Source organism: Rattus norvegicus, chromosome 3, assembly GCF_036323735.1.
Source record: "Rattus norvegicus strain BN/NHsdMcwi chromosome 3, GRCr8, whole genome shotgun sequence".
NCBI classification, from domain to species: domain Eukaryota; kingdom Metazoa; phylum Chordata; class Mammalia; order Rodentia; family Muridae; genus Rattus; species Rattus norvegicus.
The window spans coordinates 143,940,662-143,957,555 of NC_086021.1; the positions used below are offsets into that span (position 1 = coordinate 143,940,662).

The following is a 16,894-nucleotide window of genomic DNA, read 5'->3' on the forward strand; positions in this document are numbered from 1 at the left end:
AGATAAGCTATGATGTTTACCCACCCATGTGAAGACTTATAAATGAAAAGATGCAGTCCAGCTGGTTAAACATTAAGGCTTTGGGTTTCCTGAGCTAAAATAGATGTTTCTATGTCCAACATTGCATCATAGTAGAGAAAGATATAAACAAGGAAGACCTAAAACTATAATGAAGTAGATAATAGGAAAGCTATAGCGGATTGAATCTATTGGCTTTGAACATCAGGGTTGAAAAAATGAGAAGAGCAGTTACTTAGCTATGTTGACATGTAGTGTGAGGACCATAGTTTAGGGCAAGAAGCAGGCATGGAAGTCAGAAGAGTCTCCCTGGGTCATTCCTTACTTGTCACAGTTTCACTCAGTGAAGAGTGTGACAAACAACTGCTACAGTTTGATTTCTTAATGAATATTCTTAGAAACTAGAGGGCACATATAAAGAAATAGCCCCTCTAATGCTAGAAAACATATAACTGTCCTATAGTTTAGGAACATGCATTTGAAAACATTTAAGAAAATAATCTCATAGAAATGGGAGTAAGCTGACAAAGCTCAAAATATCTAGGCTCTAGGAGTGCAATAATGAATCATGAACAAGGAGAGAGAGAATTACAAAGGAAGAGAGGTGGGTTCATTATTTGAGGAGCATCTGACACATTAACTGTAACAAGAGGAGAGACAAAGAGCGGTCACCCAGAATGGAACAGACCTGAAATTCTCTTCTCTTCATTTACCTGTTTTGTCTTCTAAAGGTTTTTTTTTTAATTTATTTAATACTTAATAATAATTCTTTGGTTTCCGGGCAAACATCCCCCTCCCCCCTCCCCTTCCTTATGGGTGTTCCCCTCCCAACCCTCCCCCCATTGCCGCCCTCCCCCCAACAGTCTAGTTCACTGGGGGTTCAGTCTTAGCAGGACCCAGGGCTTCCCCTTCCACTGGTGCTCTTACTAGGATATTCATTGCTACCTATGGGGTCAGAGTCCAGGGTCAGTCCATGTATAGTCTTTAGGTAGTGGCTTAGTCCCTGGAAGCTCTGGTTGCTTGGCATTGTTGTTCATAAGGGGTCTCGAGCCCCTTCAAGCTCTTCCAGTTCTTTCTCTGATTCCTTCAACGGGGGTCCTATTCTCAGTTCAGTGGTTTGCTGCTTGCATTCGCCTCTGTATTTGCTGTATTCTGGCTGTGTCTCTCAGGAGCGATTTTTTTTAACTTTCTTTTTTTTTTTGGTTCTTTTTTTCGGAGCTGGGGACCGAACCCAGGGCCTTGCGCTTCCTAGGTAAGCGCTCTACCACTGAGCCAAATCCCCAGCCCCAGGTTATTTTTAATGTAGTGGTCAGAGGTAGAGGATAAAAAGGGACGACACAGAAACCCAACTTTGGAATGTTATGAAACACTGACAATTGCAGAGCTGAAGACGACCCAGAAGAACCAACTTGGCTTTGGCATTAACCGCAACCCTCAGCCTCCACAAAATAAAGAGAAGGCTGTTAACACAGCTAGGGGAAAGGGATCCAGACAGGCAACAGAATTTGCGTCAAAGGCATTTCCCTCTCCAATTATTAAGGGATCCACATGAGGACAAAACTGCACATCTGCTATATATATGGAACCTAGGTCCAGACCATGTATGCTCTGTGGTTGGTGGTTCAGTTATAGTAGGTTCCTGTCTGCAAACAGCGAAGTATCATTAATAATGTCAAGGGTTGGCTCTTTCCCACGGAATGAGTCTCAAATTAGACCAGTCATTGGTTTGCCATTTCACTAATTTCTGCTCCAGCTTCATCCCTGTATATCTTGTAGGCAAATTTTGGTGGAAGGTTTTGTGGCTGGGTTGGTGTTTCTCTCCCTCCTCTGGAAGTCCTGTTTTTCCCCTAGCTGGGCTGCCTTGTCCGGCCTCAGTGGGAGAGAATGCTTTTAGTCTTGATGTTTCTTTTTTTTTTTTTTTTTTGGTTCTTTTTTTTTCGGAGCTGGGGACCGAACCCAGGGCCTTGCGCTTCCTAGGTAAGCGCTCTACCACTGAGCTAAATCCCCAGCCCCAGTCTTGATGTTTCTTGATGTGCCAGTGTGAGTTGGTACACAGCAAGTGGAGAGGGTGATGGAAGGGAAGAGGGGAGGGGAGGGAGGGAGGGGCTGAAAGGAAAGGAGGGAGGGGAGCTGTGATCATGTTGTAAAGTAACCAAATAAATTAATGAAGAAAGAAAGCTTTGAAGAACAGTCAACAACTTACCACTACACACATGAAATAGCAAATATGTCACTTCTCCATAAAAAAGCTTCTTCTTGAAGCAGATAGCAGTTATTATAGAGACCTTCAACTGGTAAATGTGTAGATAACAGACTGTGAAATTCTGTGCCCTAAATGGGACATCTATATCACTCTATATATCCGTGAAAGGTACAGCAAATGGCTAAAGGGAACAGTGTTTTCTGTTTAAAATAGGGCAGTTGCACATAAGAACTTACAGTCACTGTGACTTTAGCAAGATCATGGCAGATGGAATTTCGTCAAGAAGGAATACCATCCCTAACTGAGGAGATATTGGCAATTAATAGCTGTTAGCGCGCGCGCGCGCGCACACACACACACACACACACACACACACACACACACACACGGGGAGGGGAGAGAGAGAGAGAGAGAGAGAGAGAGAGAGAGAGAGAGAGTATTTTCTTTAAGGGTATGACCCTTGATAGGTCAATCAAACTTCAGAACAGGCCCTAAATCAAGAATATTTGGGCAGCACTAATTAAATTCCATGACTTTAAAAAAAGAAAAGAAAAAGACCAAGTTGGGTGGGCATGGAGGGAGAATGGATCTAGGATGGAGGGGGCAAATGTGATAAAAATACAGTGTAGTGGATTACCAAAGAATTAACACACATACGACATCTTTGAAATTATAAGTTAGACAGATGTATATTAACGGAGCCATTGAAGGTTAGGGGCTAGGGAGATGACTCAGAAGTTAGGAGACTTGTTACTCTTTTAGAGGACCTGAATTTTGTTCCTAGCACTCATGTTGGGTGTTTTACAACTGCTTGTACCTTTACCTCTAGAGAAAATGACACCATTCTAACCTCCAAGGGCACCCACATACATGTGTGCATATATGCATATACCTTCTCACACAGACACATAAATAAATAATAAACAAATTCTCAAAAAGAGAATGCTTTAAAGGCTATGTTAGATAAAAGATATAAGCATTATGTGACTCCAAACTGTTTGGTTGAATAAATTGTATTAAATTATAGAATGATAGGATATTATATTCAGTAATCTCTTGGGACTTGAACATTAACACTCTACTAGAGAAGACAAAATTCTCTTTTCATATTGGACAATTAAAAAGAGAATAAATGGAGTTCCGTGTGAGGATCAAACCACAGAAATCACAGATTGTTACATTTGATATGAGACAGAAATGTTTATGCTTGAAATTTTTGGTTTTAGACCCTCCAAATTTATTCAGGATCCAAAAGACTTAAGTTTATATAAGAATTAAAAACTATATAGCATATACTATATTATAAATAAGAAGCTTTTAAAACATAGGAGTCTAGAGTTTATGACACTTTAGGCATAAACCATGATAGTATGACATATGTCCCTTTCTGGAAAAGCCTGATGCGTCCTCAGTACATAAAGAAAATGCCAAATGACTCTCAAGTACTATGAAAAGAATCTGATCTTGTAGACTCAAAGAATCTCAGGTACCTAAGAGTTCCAGACTGTACTGCAAGAACCAGGTATTGTAATCTGGTATAGCACAGATTTTATAGTATCCTACTCTAGTAAAATGGGTAAGTTATAAAAAGTCACAGTTTAAACTAAACTCAAGTCCTCTGTATGAATCAGAATTTTTATCTCAATTTTAAGTAAAAAACTTGAAGAATAGTTATACTGTATGGCATTTCAGTAAAATTTAAATACACCAAAATATTTAAAATAATTGCTATAATCCTAATTAATAATTAAAAAGAATTCAGAAGGAAGCATTAGGCTATGCTGATTGCTCATGTGAGGTAGAAGCCGTGACGACCTAACCCTATCTATCTTTCTGTGTTTTGTTGCATCACTTAGAATGGATTCTAGGCTGTAACAAAGGGAAAGAACGAACATGCAGCACTTGCTTTAACCCAGTGACAACAATGCTTTTCCACTGAATTTTGAGGCAGTGTATTGATTGCTATGTAGCCCAGGCTGGCCTGAAACTCCATTCCTCTTCCTTCTGTCTTCCAAGTGCTAGGATTACAGGCACACACCACTGTGTTGTTCATCAGGAATATTGGTACTTACAGGACATTCCCATTGTTCAACAGGGCATCAGTTTGTTATAAATGCAAACCATTGGGGACTCCAGAAACATTGAATCAGAATCTCCCATGTGATGCTGAGAGGGGAGAGGGTTATACTGAGCCCCTTAGGACTAAGGTTGAGACTCAGTAACCATTCAACCTTTCCTTTACATAGAATACACCTAATTCAGGAACAACTGGGTAATATTGCTTAAGATATTCTTATGAACAGACAAGTTAGGTAGAAAAAAAAAGCAGTTTTGGTGTGGGGAGAAGAGATGTTAGAAATAGAACCCAGGGTGTCACACATGCTAAGCACAGACTACATCACTGGTCAGCGTTTCCCACTCTTGCCAAATGTTTACAATTATTCCTTCCTCTGACTATTGAGATGATTTCAGTCGGTCTATATTTTTGAGGGTGGGGAACAAGAAAATCGACTTGTAACATAAATCTACGATTCTGATAAAAATTCCAGTAACTTGAACATTTTTTAGCAGTGTAGAATCACACTAATGTTTTCTTCTACGTAAATAAGAGTCTTGAGAACTACTTTTGTCAATGTTCTCAGTCTGTCTTCAGACCACAAGCCTTAGCACTAACAGGACATCAGCTAGAAATGAACATGTGGAATCCCTAACCCATTTCTACTGAATCAGAAACAGAGGTAGTGCTTCCCATCTGTGTTGGGGTGGTTTGTATAAAATGGCCCCCATGGGCACATAGGGAGAGGCACTATTAGGAGGTGTGGCCTTGTTGAAGGAAGCATGTCACTAGTGGGCAGGCTTTGAGGATCCGAAAGTTCAAACTAGGTCTAGTAGGTCACTGCCTCTTCCTGATGCCTGGGGATGCAGATGTAGGACTCTCTCCAGCACCAAGTCTGCCTGCATCTTGTCATGCTTCCTGCCTGCCATGAAGACAAGGGACTAAACCTCAGAACTGTGAGCCAGCCCCAATTAAATGCTTTCCTTTAGAAGACTTACTATGGCCATGGTGTCTCTTTACAGAAATAGAAACCCTAAATTAAACATCTGTTTAATCAAAGTCTGTTAGGTGATTCTGATCTGTGATATATCTTGAGAAGCACTGACATACAAAGACTGCACAACTAACCTTGCACAGACTTGAAGTGCCAGAATGGGTGGCTATCCAGTGGGGCTCCCATCTGCTCAGAGGAGAAGAGGATGGGGGATAGGGGGTGGAGGATGGGGGTTGGAGGATGGGGAGTGGGGATGGGGATAGGGGATGGATTATGGGAGGGGGTGACCAGGAGGGCAGCAGTGAGTGGGTAAATTATAGCCTATTCAAATACTGAAATTATTTGCTAATATTTGAGATAGTTCTCTTTTAGACAAGGAAAATAAAAGTGAATATACACATATTTACTATACAATCCATACTTTATCTATACATACATGTTAGTATTTTATACACCTATAAATAAAATTTATTGCTATTAAAATCTATTATTACATCTTATATTAAATTATGTATAAATATTTTGAAAACAAAATAAGGCATCAAAAATATATCCAATAAAATATTTGATTAGAAGCTATTGCTGCTACTATCAGAGGAAGTGAAGATTATTAACAGAAAAAAAGTTCATTTTGTAGCTTAATTTTACACTTGAATATTTCGATAACCAGTATTTGAAGGTTAAATTTCCTTTCTATGTGCTGCCAAATGAAGATTAACTGTGGCTAATATAAGGACATTTTTCAAAGGTTACATAGTTTATCAAGATGGCACATTAGGTCAAATCAGATCATGGCCTGAAGTTGACTCAAAGACAGAACCTTTCCATACCTTCATGGGAGCCAGTTGTATGGGTGTGATGCATGATGGATCCACCATAGGCTTGGGCCTGTTGGCTGTGTCTGCTAACAGGCTGTGCCACTGCTGGGGAAGGCCAGTAAACTTCTGCTCTTGTGGATCAAACCCAGTATGAACCCTGTGTTCAAAGTTAGATGGGCCGGATATTTCGATCTTTTTCTTTTTCTTCCCAAACATGATGTAAAAACCTGGGAAATACAAAGAGAAAATAGGTAGCTTATAGCTTGCTGCAAGGAGATGCATTTCTTTTAAATAATTTAGTTACACTTTTTTTTTGTTATTTTCCACAATACTAGTTGGAAAATTTAGAAGTTTGGTTTTCAAGTGTATAGATTAAATCATTTCTTTCTAAATCTTTGTCCTTGTCTTGAATGATCTCAGTGGAACACGGCTGCTTGTCCCATTGATACTGAATTTGTTTCATGTGACCCACACTGACCAGTCATCTGGACAATAAGCCAGTCTAGAGTAGGGGTGTTTGGAGCTCTCACACCAATGTACTTGCCATGAAGATTTCTTAGGTAGATTAAACTTCATTTTCATCCTCAGTTTTAGAAGAAGAGATGTATGAAGCAGATGCAAAGCCTATTCTGAAGTCAAGACCAGACAATCCCAGCTGAGTCAGACACAGCTGGTTGTTGTGTGGATGTAACACAGGCAGGGTTAGATTTCAGAGTTATCAAGGAACATTACTGAAGCAAAAGCTGACCAATTCCCAAAGAGAAGCACATCAAGGTTTGGTATGCACTTAAAATCTAGAATACATATGTGAAAAAATAACACATATATCAGTAGGAAAAAAAAGCTAATAATTACTCAGCAAATAAAGCAATTAAGATATGTAGAACTAAATACTTATCAAATACCCAGAAAACCACCAGAACAAAGTAGGTCCTGTAAGTGTTAGCTACAGGAAATGGCGAAGCTGTGTTTTATGGTTCTGAGAACTTGTCATGTTGTCCCGCGCGCGACTTCCCGCCGGCAGGAAGCACGCGGGTACATAGAAATCCTTACTGTGACCAACTTTATTAATCTTAGAAGAGGAAGGGCCACCGCACCAACATGGCGCGCTTATAAACACCCTAGTGCGGCACATCCACACCTGATTGGTTGTTTACCCATGATCTCATAAGGCACGCCCCGGAGTGGGCAAAGACCTGGCACGAAGGCACTCTTGCACATGCGCACAGTTAACTTCCTGAAAGGGAGCCGGCTGGCGCGGCGAAGGCTGGCGCCATCTTGTAATGGCGGAGGCTATCCTGGCCTTCCACATGGGGCGCAGTGGAAGCCAGCGCCATCTAGTGGTGGCGAATGTTATTGCAGCCCTCTACATCATGTAACTTGGTTTTCAACATTGGTTGTCACACGATTACATGTATTTTGGGTATGTGCTTTATTTGACCAGAGGTACTCACCAGTGATTAAGATAAACAAGGTCACTTTGGGAATCCTTCTACATCCTGTTTTGGGACTTGTAAAAAGGTGGGAAGATTATTTTGAGGCTTAGACATTTTGCTTTCTTCATTAGGAGGATTCCAGCAGGATTGAAGATATTCTAAAGAGGTATTTGTGCCCCAGAAATCCTATGCTGGGAGAAAAAAAAGGCTGAAGCCTGGTGCTGACCAGAGGGGAATTTGTCTCACAGAAGAGGATCTCACACAGTGCTGAGAGTGCTTTTGCAGGAGGAACTGGATCTTGGCACAGACGATTCTGAGAGGCAGCACCACACCTTGGCCTGGAACTGTTATCTTGACAGAATTCTTGTCCTCAGTTGAAACCTAAATGTTATACTAATACTGAAAGACAGAGCTGGGGGGTCACTGAATCTCATAGTCCCTGGTCCTAATGTGGCCACACTAACTACTCTTTTTCTGCTTTGTCTCAGTTGTTTGTTTGATTGACTTATTGCAGATGTTGCTTGCTTGAATGCTGCAGGGTTCAAACACTAACTCAGATAATTTTAGTGACTATTGTTCACGTTGCCAGAGCTTCGTGGATATTAACATCTCTTACTTTCTTCTTCTACCATATTCTATTTCTCTTCAATCAAATCCCCGTCCTTCTTTTCATCCTATATTGCTACTTTTCAGGCCATCTGTCTTCTGCTTTCCAACTCTCTCAAGTGCCTTCCTCATTCTCTGTCTATGTAAACATTCTGTTACAGACATCTGATCATTCATAGTCCCAACTGCCTCTCATCTGTACAGGCTTGGCTCTGAAATGTCCCCAAAGGCTCGAGTGTTGAAAGTTTGGTTCCCAGAGGATGGTACTATTGGGAGACGATTAGCTCATCTAGGTACTGAACAGGGCAGTTTGGAGGTGGGACATGTTAGGGCATGCAACTCTTTGATGGGCATATTTTGACTCTAACTCTGGCCTTTGTTTCATGGACCACAGGGAGAAGTTGTGTTCCTTGTCATGTTTCTTTTCATTCTCGGCTAAATGTGATGAGACTTAGTAACCATGGACTGAATCCCCTGAACCTGTAAGTCATAATAAACCTTTCCTCCTCCCAAGTGTTTTTTTCAGGTGTTTGTATAGGTTGATGTCTTTGTGCAGGAAGGCAAGTACAGGATAGAACAAGGCCTGTCATTGGAGGAGAAGGAAGGATGGGTGGGGGGAAAGTTTTGGAAAGAGGAGAGGGAGCCAGAACGAGAAAGAGAAGGAGGCAGATGTTATGATTTTTCTCTGCACAGGTTGTTATGACTATTTTTAAAGGATGAGTATGTACAGGATTTTGTGCTGTCTAGATGGGCAAATTATATCTTATCAATTGGATCAGAGGTTATTGTGTGGTGTATTCTTCCATGTGGCAACTTAATTGAGCTCAAGAGAAGGTGCGGTGGTGGGATGCACTAAGCCAACCACAGAATTGGAATGTGTATGCTTGGCATGGTAACAACCCACCAAGGGAACTGTGAGTGAAAGCAAAATAGAGTGGCAAGGTGCCAGGCTGGAATGGCTTGCAGACTGCCTGGGTGTTCATGGGAACCAGTCTCACCTTTTTCATTTTTACCACAACATGTTTTCTATAGGGAAAAGGATGTGAAGAACATAGAAAAGCCCTGCTGTTCTTGCAGGGTTTTACTTCAGAGTAATCTAGACATTGCTAACGAATGGCAATGGCTCCAATACTTTGCTGATCTTATTTTGGCCTTGAAAACATAATTTAAAAGAAGTTACTTTGCTCTAGTTTTATGCTTCATGCCTGTAATCACAACACTTAGAAGTCTGGGGCAGAAAGAATTCCCCAAATTCAAGGCTACTCTGGGTTAAGTAATAAGTTCTTGCTCAGTCTGAGTTACAGAGTGAGACCATGTCTCAAAAAATAAAAGGAAAAAAAAAAGAAAAAGAAAAGGAAATTCTTTGAGTCCTTTGCTGTAAGTGGGTCAGTAAACATAAGTCTGATAATCTTAAAATATGGGCACATGGAATTCGAAATGTAAGGAAAGGAAGGGACAAGGGAGAAAGGCCATTGCAGAAACACCCAACAGAGTCCAAGGCTTCTCTCACACTGACTCTAGATTTGAAAAATAATTTGCTCTAATCTGTGGGACAAAGAAATAATACAATAGAGGCATATGATTCACTGACCATCAGTGTTTGCCCTCTTGCTGATCTCAGATCCCAAGGTTTACATAAGAACAAAAAGCCATGTTAACCCATTGTAGCACCAGGTGATTAGTCATACCGGCCAATGCTAACTAATCCCCAGCAGTAGAGCTGCTCATTGGATCTGTAATTCCTTACATGAAAGAGACCATCAGCAGGAAAACTACCCAATGTACTGAAGCCTCAGTTTCTGACCTATCAAATCAGGACACAAATCCATTGAACCATTATTTTTGGAAGCTGATTGTTACGCAGAGAAAAGCTAATAAGAAATACATATCACCTCCTGTCTTGCATGTTTACGAACTCCTCACTCTTTCGGTTTTTGCTGCTCCAAGATTTCAAATCACAATGTCCAGTCTGGGCAGCTACATCAGTCATCATGTAATTGCCTTAATGCAAAAGAGTCTTAATTGTGATACCCTGACCTGGGTAGTCGACTACTTGGAGAATTTTCAGTGGAAAAAAATTTAAAAATTAGTGGTTCTATATACCACCATCTGGCTATTTGCTGAACAGAGAACATATTAAAAAATATAATTGTGCCTTTCATTGTCTGAGTCAACATGACATTTTAATAGACATTTCCATAATTTTAAAAAAGAAAGACAAGGTCATCTGGATGAGTTCATTTGCACATATTCATACCTGAACAAGGAATAAAAATGCTAGACCAAGTATTTTTAGAACTGGAACAGAGATATCTTGCTATGTCATTTTTATTTATGAATCTTCTAGGGGGCTACTATGCCATTCACGTGAATGCATATTAAAAAAATATGAATGAATTAACACTGTATGTAGGAAATGGTAGAAAGCAAAACTGTGGCTAAAGTAACAAGTCTACAGAATCTTGTGACTCTGTATACCATTTTAAGGACAGATCTGCGTGGCTAGTGAGATCAAGTTTAAAAAGGAAACAGTTGTGCATGATAGTATATATCTGAAATCCCAGCATCCAGGAAGCAGCAGCAGAAGGATTGCCTCAGCTTAAAGGTCATAGTGTTCTACATAGTGAGACCATGTTTCAAAATGAACCAACAAACCAGTAAAACAAATCAAGACAAAACAAAAGAAAATAACAATAACACTCAGAGTTTCAGAAGAAGATATGCAAAGCCACATATGTAGCAGAGGATGGCATTGCCAGGCATCAATAGGAGAGGAAGCCCATGGTCCAGTGTAGGGGAATGTCAGGGCATTGAGCTGGGAATGGGTGGGTGGGAGTGGGAGCATCTTCACAGAAGTAGGGGGAGGGGAAAGAAGAATGGGAGGGGGAAGAGGATAACATTTGAAATGTAAATACATATAATACCCAAGAAAAATTAAATAAAAAATAATGCTGAAAAAAATGGTTCTAAATCCTAAAGAAATTCTCATGCAACTGAATCAGAAATAGAATTGCTAAGATTTAGAGTGATCTTCTCTCAACAGTAGCCATTACTGATTTCATACAGGCGAAAGATGGAGATAGCATCCTGGTGTCCTAAAGCATCAGGCAATAGAACGATGGCCAGAAAGAACGTAACAGTGCCTGGTAAGTGTATTAGTTACTTTTCTTAGATTTAAGAGAAAAGACACAAATAAAAGCAACCTAAGGAAGGAGGGTTTATTTTGGTTTATAGTTTTAGAGCACAGTATATAATGGCAAGGAAATCATGACAACAGCACCATGAGGAAGTTGCTCATTTTGTGTCTACAGTCAAAGAGCATGGAAAGGGATGGATGCTATTGCTCATTTATTGTTATTTTATTCAGTGTGGGACCCTCACTCATGGAATGGCTCTGTTATATTTAAAGTAGTGATTTCCATCTCAATTAACGAAGTCTAGAAACTCCAGACATGCCTAGACGCTTGTATCTAGGGTGGCTCTAAAACCCATCAAGTTGAAAAATCAAGACAAGCCATCATGGCATATGATTCCTTTCTGATATGTCCATGACTGCTTAGGGTCATGAATATTCAGTGTGTATGATGCCACATTCACAATAAATCTGGGCCAGCATTTTCGAGATCAACTTTTGATATCTTGATGAGAGGACTCATGGACCATATCCATGACTATGATTTAGTACATAAGAAAAACAGTCAAGTGTGACTGATCCTGACAATTCTATGACGCACTATCTCCCTTTACAAGCATGTCATGGGGCTTATGAAGGTTGAATAACTTGATTTGTCTAAGTTGTCTGATTAGGAGGTAGCAAAATCTAATTCACATCTAAGTCTTTCTTGCTTCGCACCTGCCCCTGAAGTGTTACTTTTGACCAGCAAGTTGCACTAAATTAGGTTCACAAAAAATGGCCTTTAGGCAAACTCAATAATTATGTATATGAATTAAGCCTATGATACATAGACATGGGGAGAGGGGCCCTCTAAAATACCACTAGACTTCACAATTTGGAGATACAAGTTCAACAAAATACATGTCATGTTGGAAGATGAAAGTGAAATGCACTTTTTTTAAACAAACAATAAGGAATAAAAGAAGAAACATTGAGAAAGACAACAATTGAAATAGTCCTTACCAGTGAGAATCAGAAAGCCAGTGAATCTCATACTTACATGAACAAGATAGGAATATAACATTTAGAGGAGTGGGAGAGATTAACAGATTGTATAATAAAGCTAAATCCTTAGGCACAATGGCAGAAAATTAAAGAATAAAAGTGTTTATTAAGTGTTATTATATATATAGTGTCAGAAGATTATTTCTATCTATATCTATATCTATATCTATATTTATATCTATATATCTATATCTATATCTATATCTATATCTATATCTATATCTATATCTATATCTATATCTATATCTATATCTATATCTATCTATATCTATATCATCTATCTATATCTATCTATCTATCTATCTATCTATCTATCTCTATATATATACATATATGTGGGGTGTGTGTGTATGTGTGGGTATGCTTGTGTGTGTTAGGTTGATCCCAGTTATCTGGTGCATCTCCCCTTTAAAAAAATGTGTCTGCTGCTTCCCCATAGGACAGTATAATAGAACACTTCTCTACCAAGTACTTCTACCAGAAGGAGCAACATACATGGTTGACTTGAACAGGTGTTTGATGCAAACATAATGAATTAAGATCTGTCCCTGAGGTACTCATTAGAGAAAAATCCATATGTGTCTAATGGAGTTTACATATGCTTAAAGTTATGGAAGATATTGCCTAGGCACAGGCAGATCATCCACAATTGTGTAACAACAGCCCACCTGTCAGTCAAGGCAAGGACCCACCCCATGGCTGCCCTGGGGATTGGCTTGTCTCTTTACTTAGACTCATATAAGAAGCCCCCCAACCCCCTCAAAAAAAGAACCTGGTGTTCTTAAGGTGTACTTGCTGGGCATGTGGTATATGTGCTACACTTTTACACTCACTGTTAGTAAGTATAATTCACTACCACTACTCTATATCTTGTGTGGATTATTGTTTGAGATGCAAGTAACCTGGACATTGCATCATGGGATACCATGAAATTCCCTCTAGTCATTTGAGTGTGTGTCTGTATGTAAAAACCTGGAAAATGAATTGGTAATTCACAAAGAAATGTCATGGTAAACCAGGAAGAGTTGAAAATGGTCAGGGAATGTGTCTGCAAATGTTATATTTCATATACTTTGTGAATCACCTGAAGTATTTTACAGTTAATATAAATTATTACTTAGAATATTTAATCCCTAGTCATCAGGGAAATGCAAACCAAATGACCCTGAGATTACATCTTACAGCAATCAGAATGACTAAGATCAAAACCTCAAGTGACAGAACATGGTGAGGATGTGGAGAATGAGGAGCACTCCTCCATTGCTTGTGGGATTGCAAACTTGTATAACCTCTCTGGAAATCAATCTGGCACTTTCTCAGAAAATTGTAAATAGTTCTACCTGAAGACCCACCTATTCTTCTTTTGGGCATACACCAAAAAAGATGCTCGACCATACCACAAAGACATTGCTCCACTATGTTCATTGCAGTTTTATTCGTAATAGCCAGGAACTGGAAACAACCTAGATGTCCCTCAACCAGAGAATGGATATAGAAAATATGATTCATTTACACAGTGAAATACTGTTCAGCTATTAAAAGAAACACATCATGAATTTTGAAGGCAAATGAATGGAATCAGAAAATATTTTGAGTGAGGAAATCCAGATCCAAAGGGACATGCATGGCATGTACTCAGTGACAAGTGGATAGTTGTCATAAAGGACAAGAGACCCATGATACACCCTGCAGACCCAAAGAAGCTAAACAAAAAGGAAGGCCCAAGTGAGGATGCTTGAATCCTGCTTAGAAGGGGGGAATGAAATAGTCATAGGAGGCAGAGGGAGGGATGGAACTGGGTGGAAGATGGGAGGGGGATGGTAATAGGGAAGTGAGGATCAAGTATGGGGAGAAACATGGGAGAAGGCCAGAGGACCAGGAGAATGAGCAGAAATCTGTAGCTGCTGGGGGTGGGGTATGTTGTTGTAAAAATATAAAAAAATAAAAACAGTATGGTCGTCTTTTATTCCCACTAGGTTCGGCACTGTGGTGCCCCAAGATATCTGCTGGATATCTTAATTCTCAGTCCACAAAGCCTCTCACCCTCTCTACTCCATTCCCTATCACACTGCCAAAGGCCTCTCTCTGAGCCCGGCAGCAATCTCTCTACCTATGTAGTTCCCAAGGCAGGTTTCCATGCCAGAAACACACATCCCAATTCCATGGTGGCCCAGACTGGCTGCCCCACACTCCATTACACTTAAATCTACACATGAAATAGCACACAACACAATAACCTTAGACCCAATTGATAAGATATAATTGCCCACCTAAACATACAAAGCCCAGTACCATCCATCCCTTAAGAACATTAATAACAATCTGTAAATACACAGAGTGGAATCTTAATGTCAGCCTCCATTTTCTCTCCGCCATGACTACTACTCCCTCTGTCCCTCCTGTGTAGATTTAAGTGTAATGGAGTGTGGGGCAGCTTGTCTGGGCCACCATGGAGTTGGGATGTGTGTTTCTGGCATGGAAACCTGCCTTGGGAACTACATAGGTAGAGAAATTGCTACCAGGCTCAGAAAGAGGCCTTCCGCAGTGTGATAGGGGATGGAGCAAAGAAGGTGAGAGGCTTTGTGGACTGAGAATTAAGATATCCAGCAGATATCTTGGGGCACTGCAGTGTCGAACCTAGTGAGGATAAAAAACAACCATACATTTTATTTTTTATATTTTTAAAACAACAGGGGTGGGCCAATTTCTAGGAAGTCCCAGAGACCCGAGATGTGAGAGGTTTCCAGAAGTGCACAGGTGACCTTAGCAGAGATACATAACAGCAGGGATAAGGAACCCGAAGAGACCACCTCTTGTACCCAGGCAGGACCCACAGTGGGCAGATAAGGACACCACTCCACCCAAAACTTTTGACCCAAAAATTTTTTTGTCTAAAAGAAACGTAGGGACAAAGATGGAGCACAGACTGAGGGAATGGACAGCTTGAGACCCATGCCATGGGCAAGCACAAACTCCTGACACTATTAATGATACTCTGCGATGCTTGCAGACAGGAGCCTATCGTAACTGTCCTCTGAGAATCTCTACCCAGCAGCTGACTGAAATAGATGCAAAGACCCACGGCCAAAAGTTGGACTGAAGAGTTGGGGGAAGGATTGAAGGCCCTGAAAGGGATAGGTTAACTAACCTGGACCCTTGGGAGCTCTCAGAGACTGAGCCACCAACTAAAAAGCATAAAGATGGAGGCCCCTGGCATATTTGTAGCAGATGTGCAGCTCAATCTCCATTTGTATTTCCAACAACTGGAGCAGGTGCTGTCCCTAAAGCTGTGACCTGATTGTGGAATCTATTCCTCAACAAGGCTGCCTTGTTTGACCTCAGTGGGAGATGTACCCAACCTTGATGTGCCAGGGTGAGGAGTATACCCAATGGGTGGCTCATCATCATCAACTCAGGAAGAGGGCATGAGTGAGGGACTTTGTGAGGGGGGGTAGGGAGAACAATGATTGGGGTGTAAATTAATTAACAAAAAGAAAATTTACATTAGACTATCTTCAATTCACTTAAAGAATGCTTAAATGTTCTTTGAAAACAGGCTTGCTTTTCATGGTTACAAAGTAGAAAGAATGTTTACTTCACACCATTTTGAATGGTCCAGAGTAGTCACTTACAGATTTCAAACGGAGTTGTCCTTGAGAACCACTTTGGATGAGAACTTGGCCTTTGTGTTGAGACCCAAAGACTGCACTCACATACCCATAACTTTCTAGTGGGGTGGCATTTTTGTGGGACCTCAGTATCTTCGAGAGTGGAGAGCGTTCACAGGACTCATCTAGTAGCCATTCAGAGAGCATCACTTCTTGTGTGCATTCCTCCAAGACTAAACTATCCTCAGTTGTTTGGTACCTTGTTCCATGACCCTGGAGTGGGGCTTACAGCTTGATATATTTTTAAAAAGCAAGATGGAATTTTATAAAACATTTTAATTAAATTATCTTTAAAAAGCAAACATTAAAACACTTGTACTAAACAATACCATTTTCCCCTTGGGCATTCTGATTCCTCACAGAATACTTACTGTAGGAAGTTGAAGTTGAACCTGTTTGCCAGAACCTCACAACCCAAGTTCTTCAGGACTGGCCAATTCTACAACTCAGGGCAAACTATAAATGGAGTTCCATAATAACTTTCCTTAGTTGGATGCTGTCAGGTATCAAGAACTGACAGAAGGATTAGATCTGAGCTAGATTTGGCTTTCTGACAAACCCACAGTAGCATTTTAAAGTAACTGTCATAGGTTAATGATTGCTTTCTGAAATGTAAATGTACTAAGTCTCAATGAACAATGTGTCTAAAAGAAACTAACATAATGAATTTCATTATTCCCATTTTATACTAATAATAACAACAATCGTAGATAGGGTTATAGATGTGTGCTACGATCTCAGAATGCATGGGAGGAGGGAATCATCTGACAAGGACCATATTGCAGATGAGATTGGAGCAGGACAAGATGGGGAGAGCTGAGGTCAAGCTATTAGACATTTTTTGTTCCTGCCCCCTTCAGCATCTCAAACAGTACTGGACAAAGAGAGTTGACCTTTAACCCCACCTTGACAACT

The 16,894-nt window shown here is 40.3% G+C and overlaps 1 protein-coding gene across 4 annotated transcripts in view; it reads right to left on the reverse strand.

Moving 5' to 3' along the window:
• Positions 1 to 16,894, reverse strand: part of Pak5 (p21 (RAC1) activated kinase 5) — a 308,271-nt gene that overhangs the window by 92,258 nt on the left and 199,119 nt on the right. For all 4 annotated transcript variants that reach the window (XM_017591756.3, XM_039105018.2, XM_017591757.3 and 1 more), the window contains one exon: positions 6,102 to 6,316. In XM_017591756.3, the coding sequence (XP_017447245.1) occupies positions 6,102 to 6,305 (204 nt within the window). In that variant the 5' untranslated portion in view covers positions 6,306 to 6,316. The remainder of the gene's footprint in view (positions 1 to 6,101; positions 6,317 to 16,894) is intronic.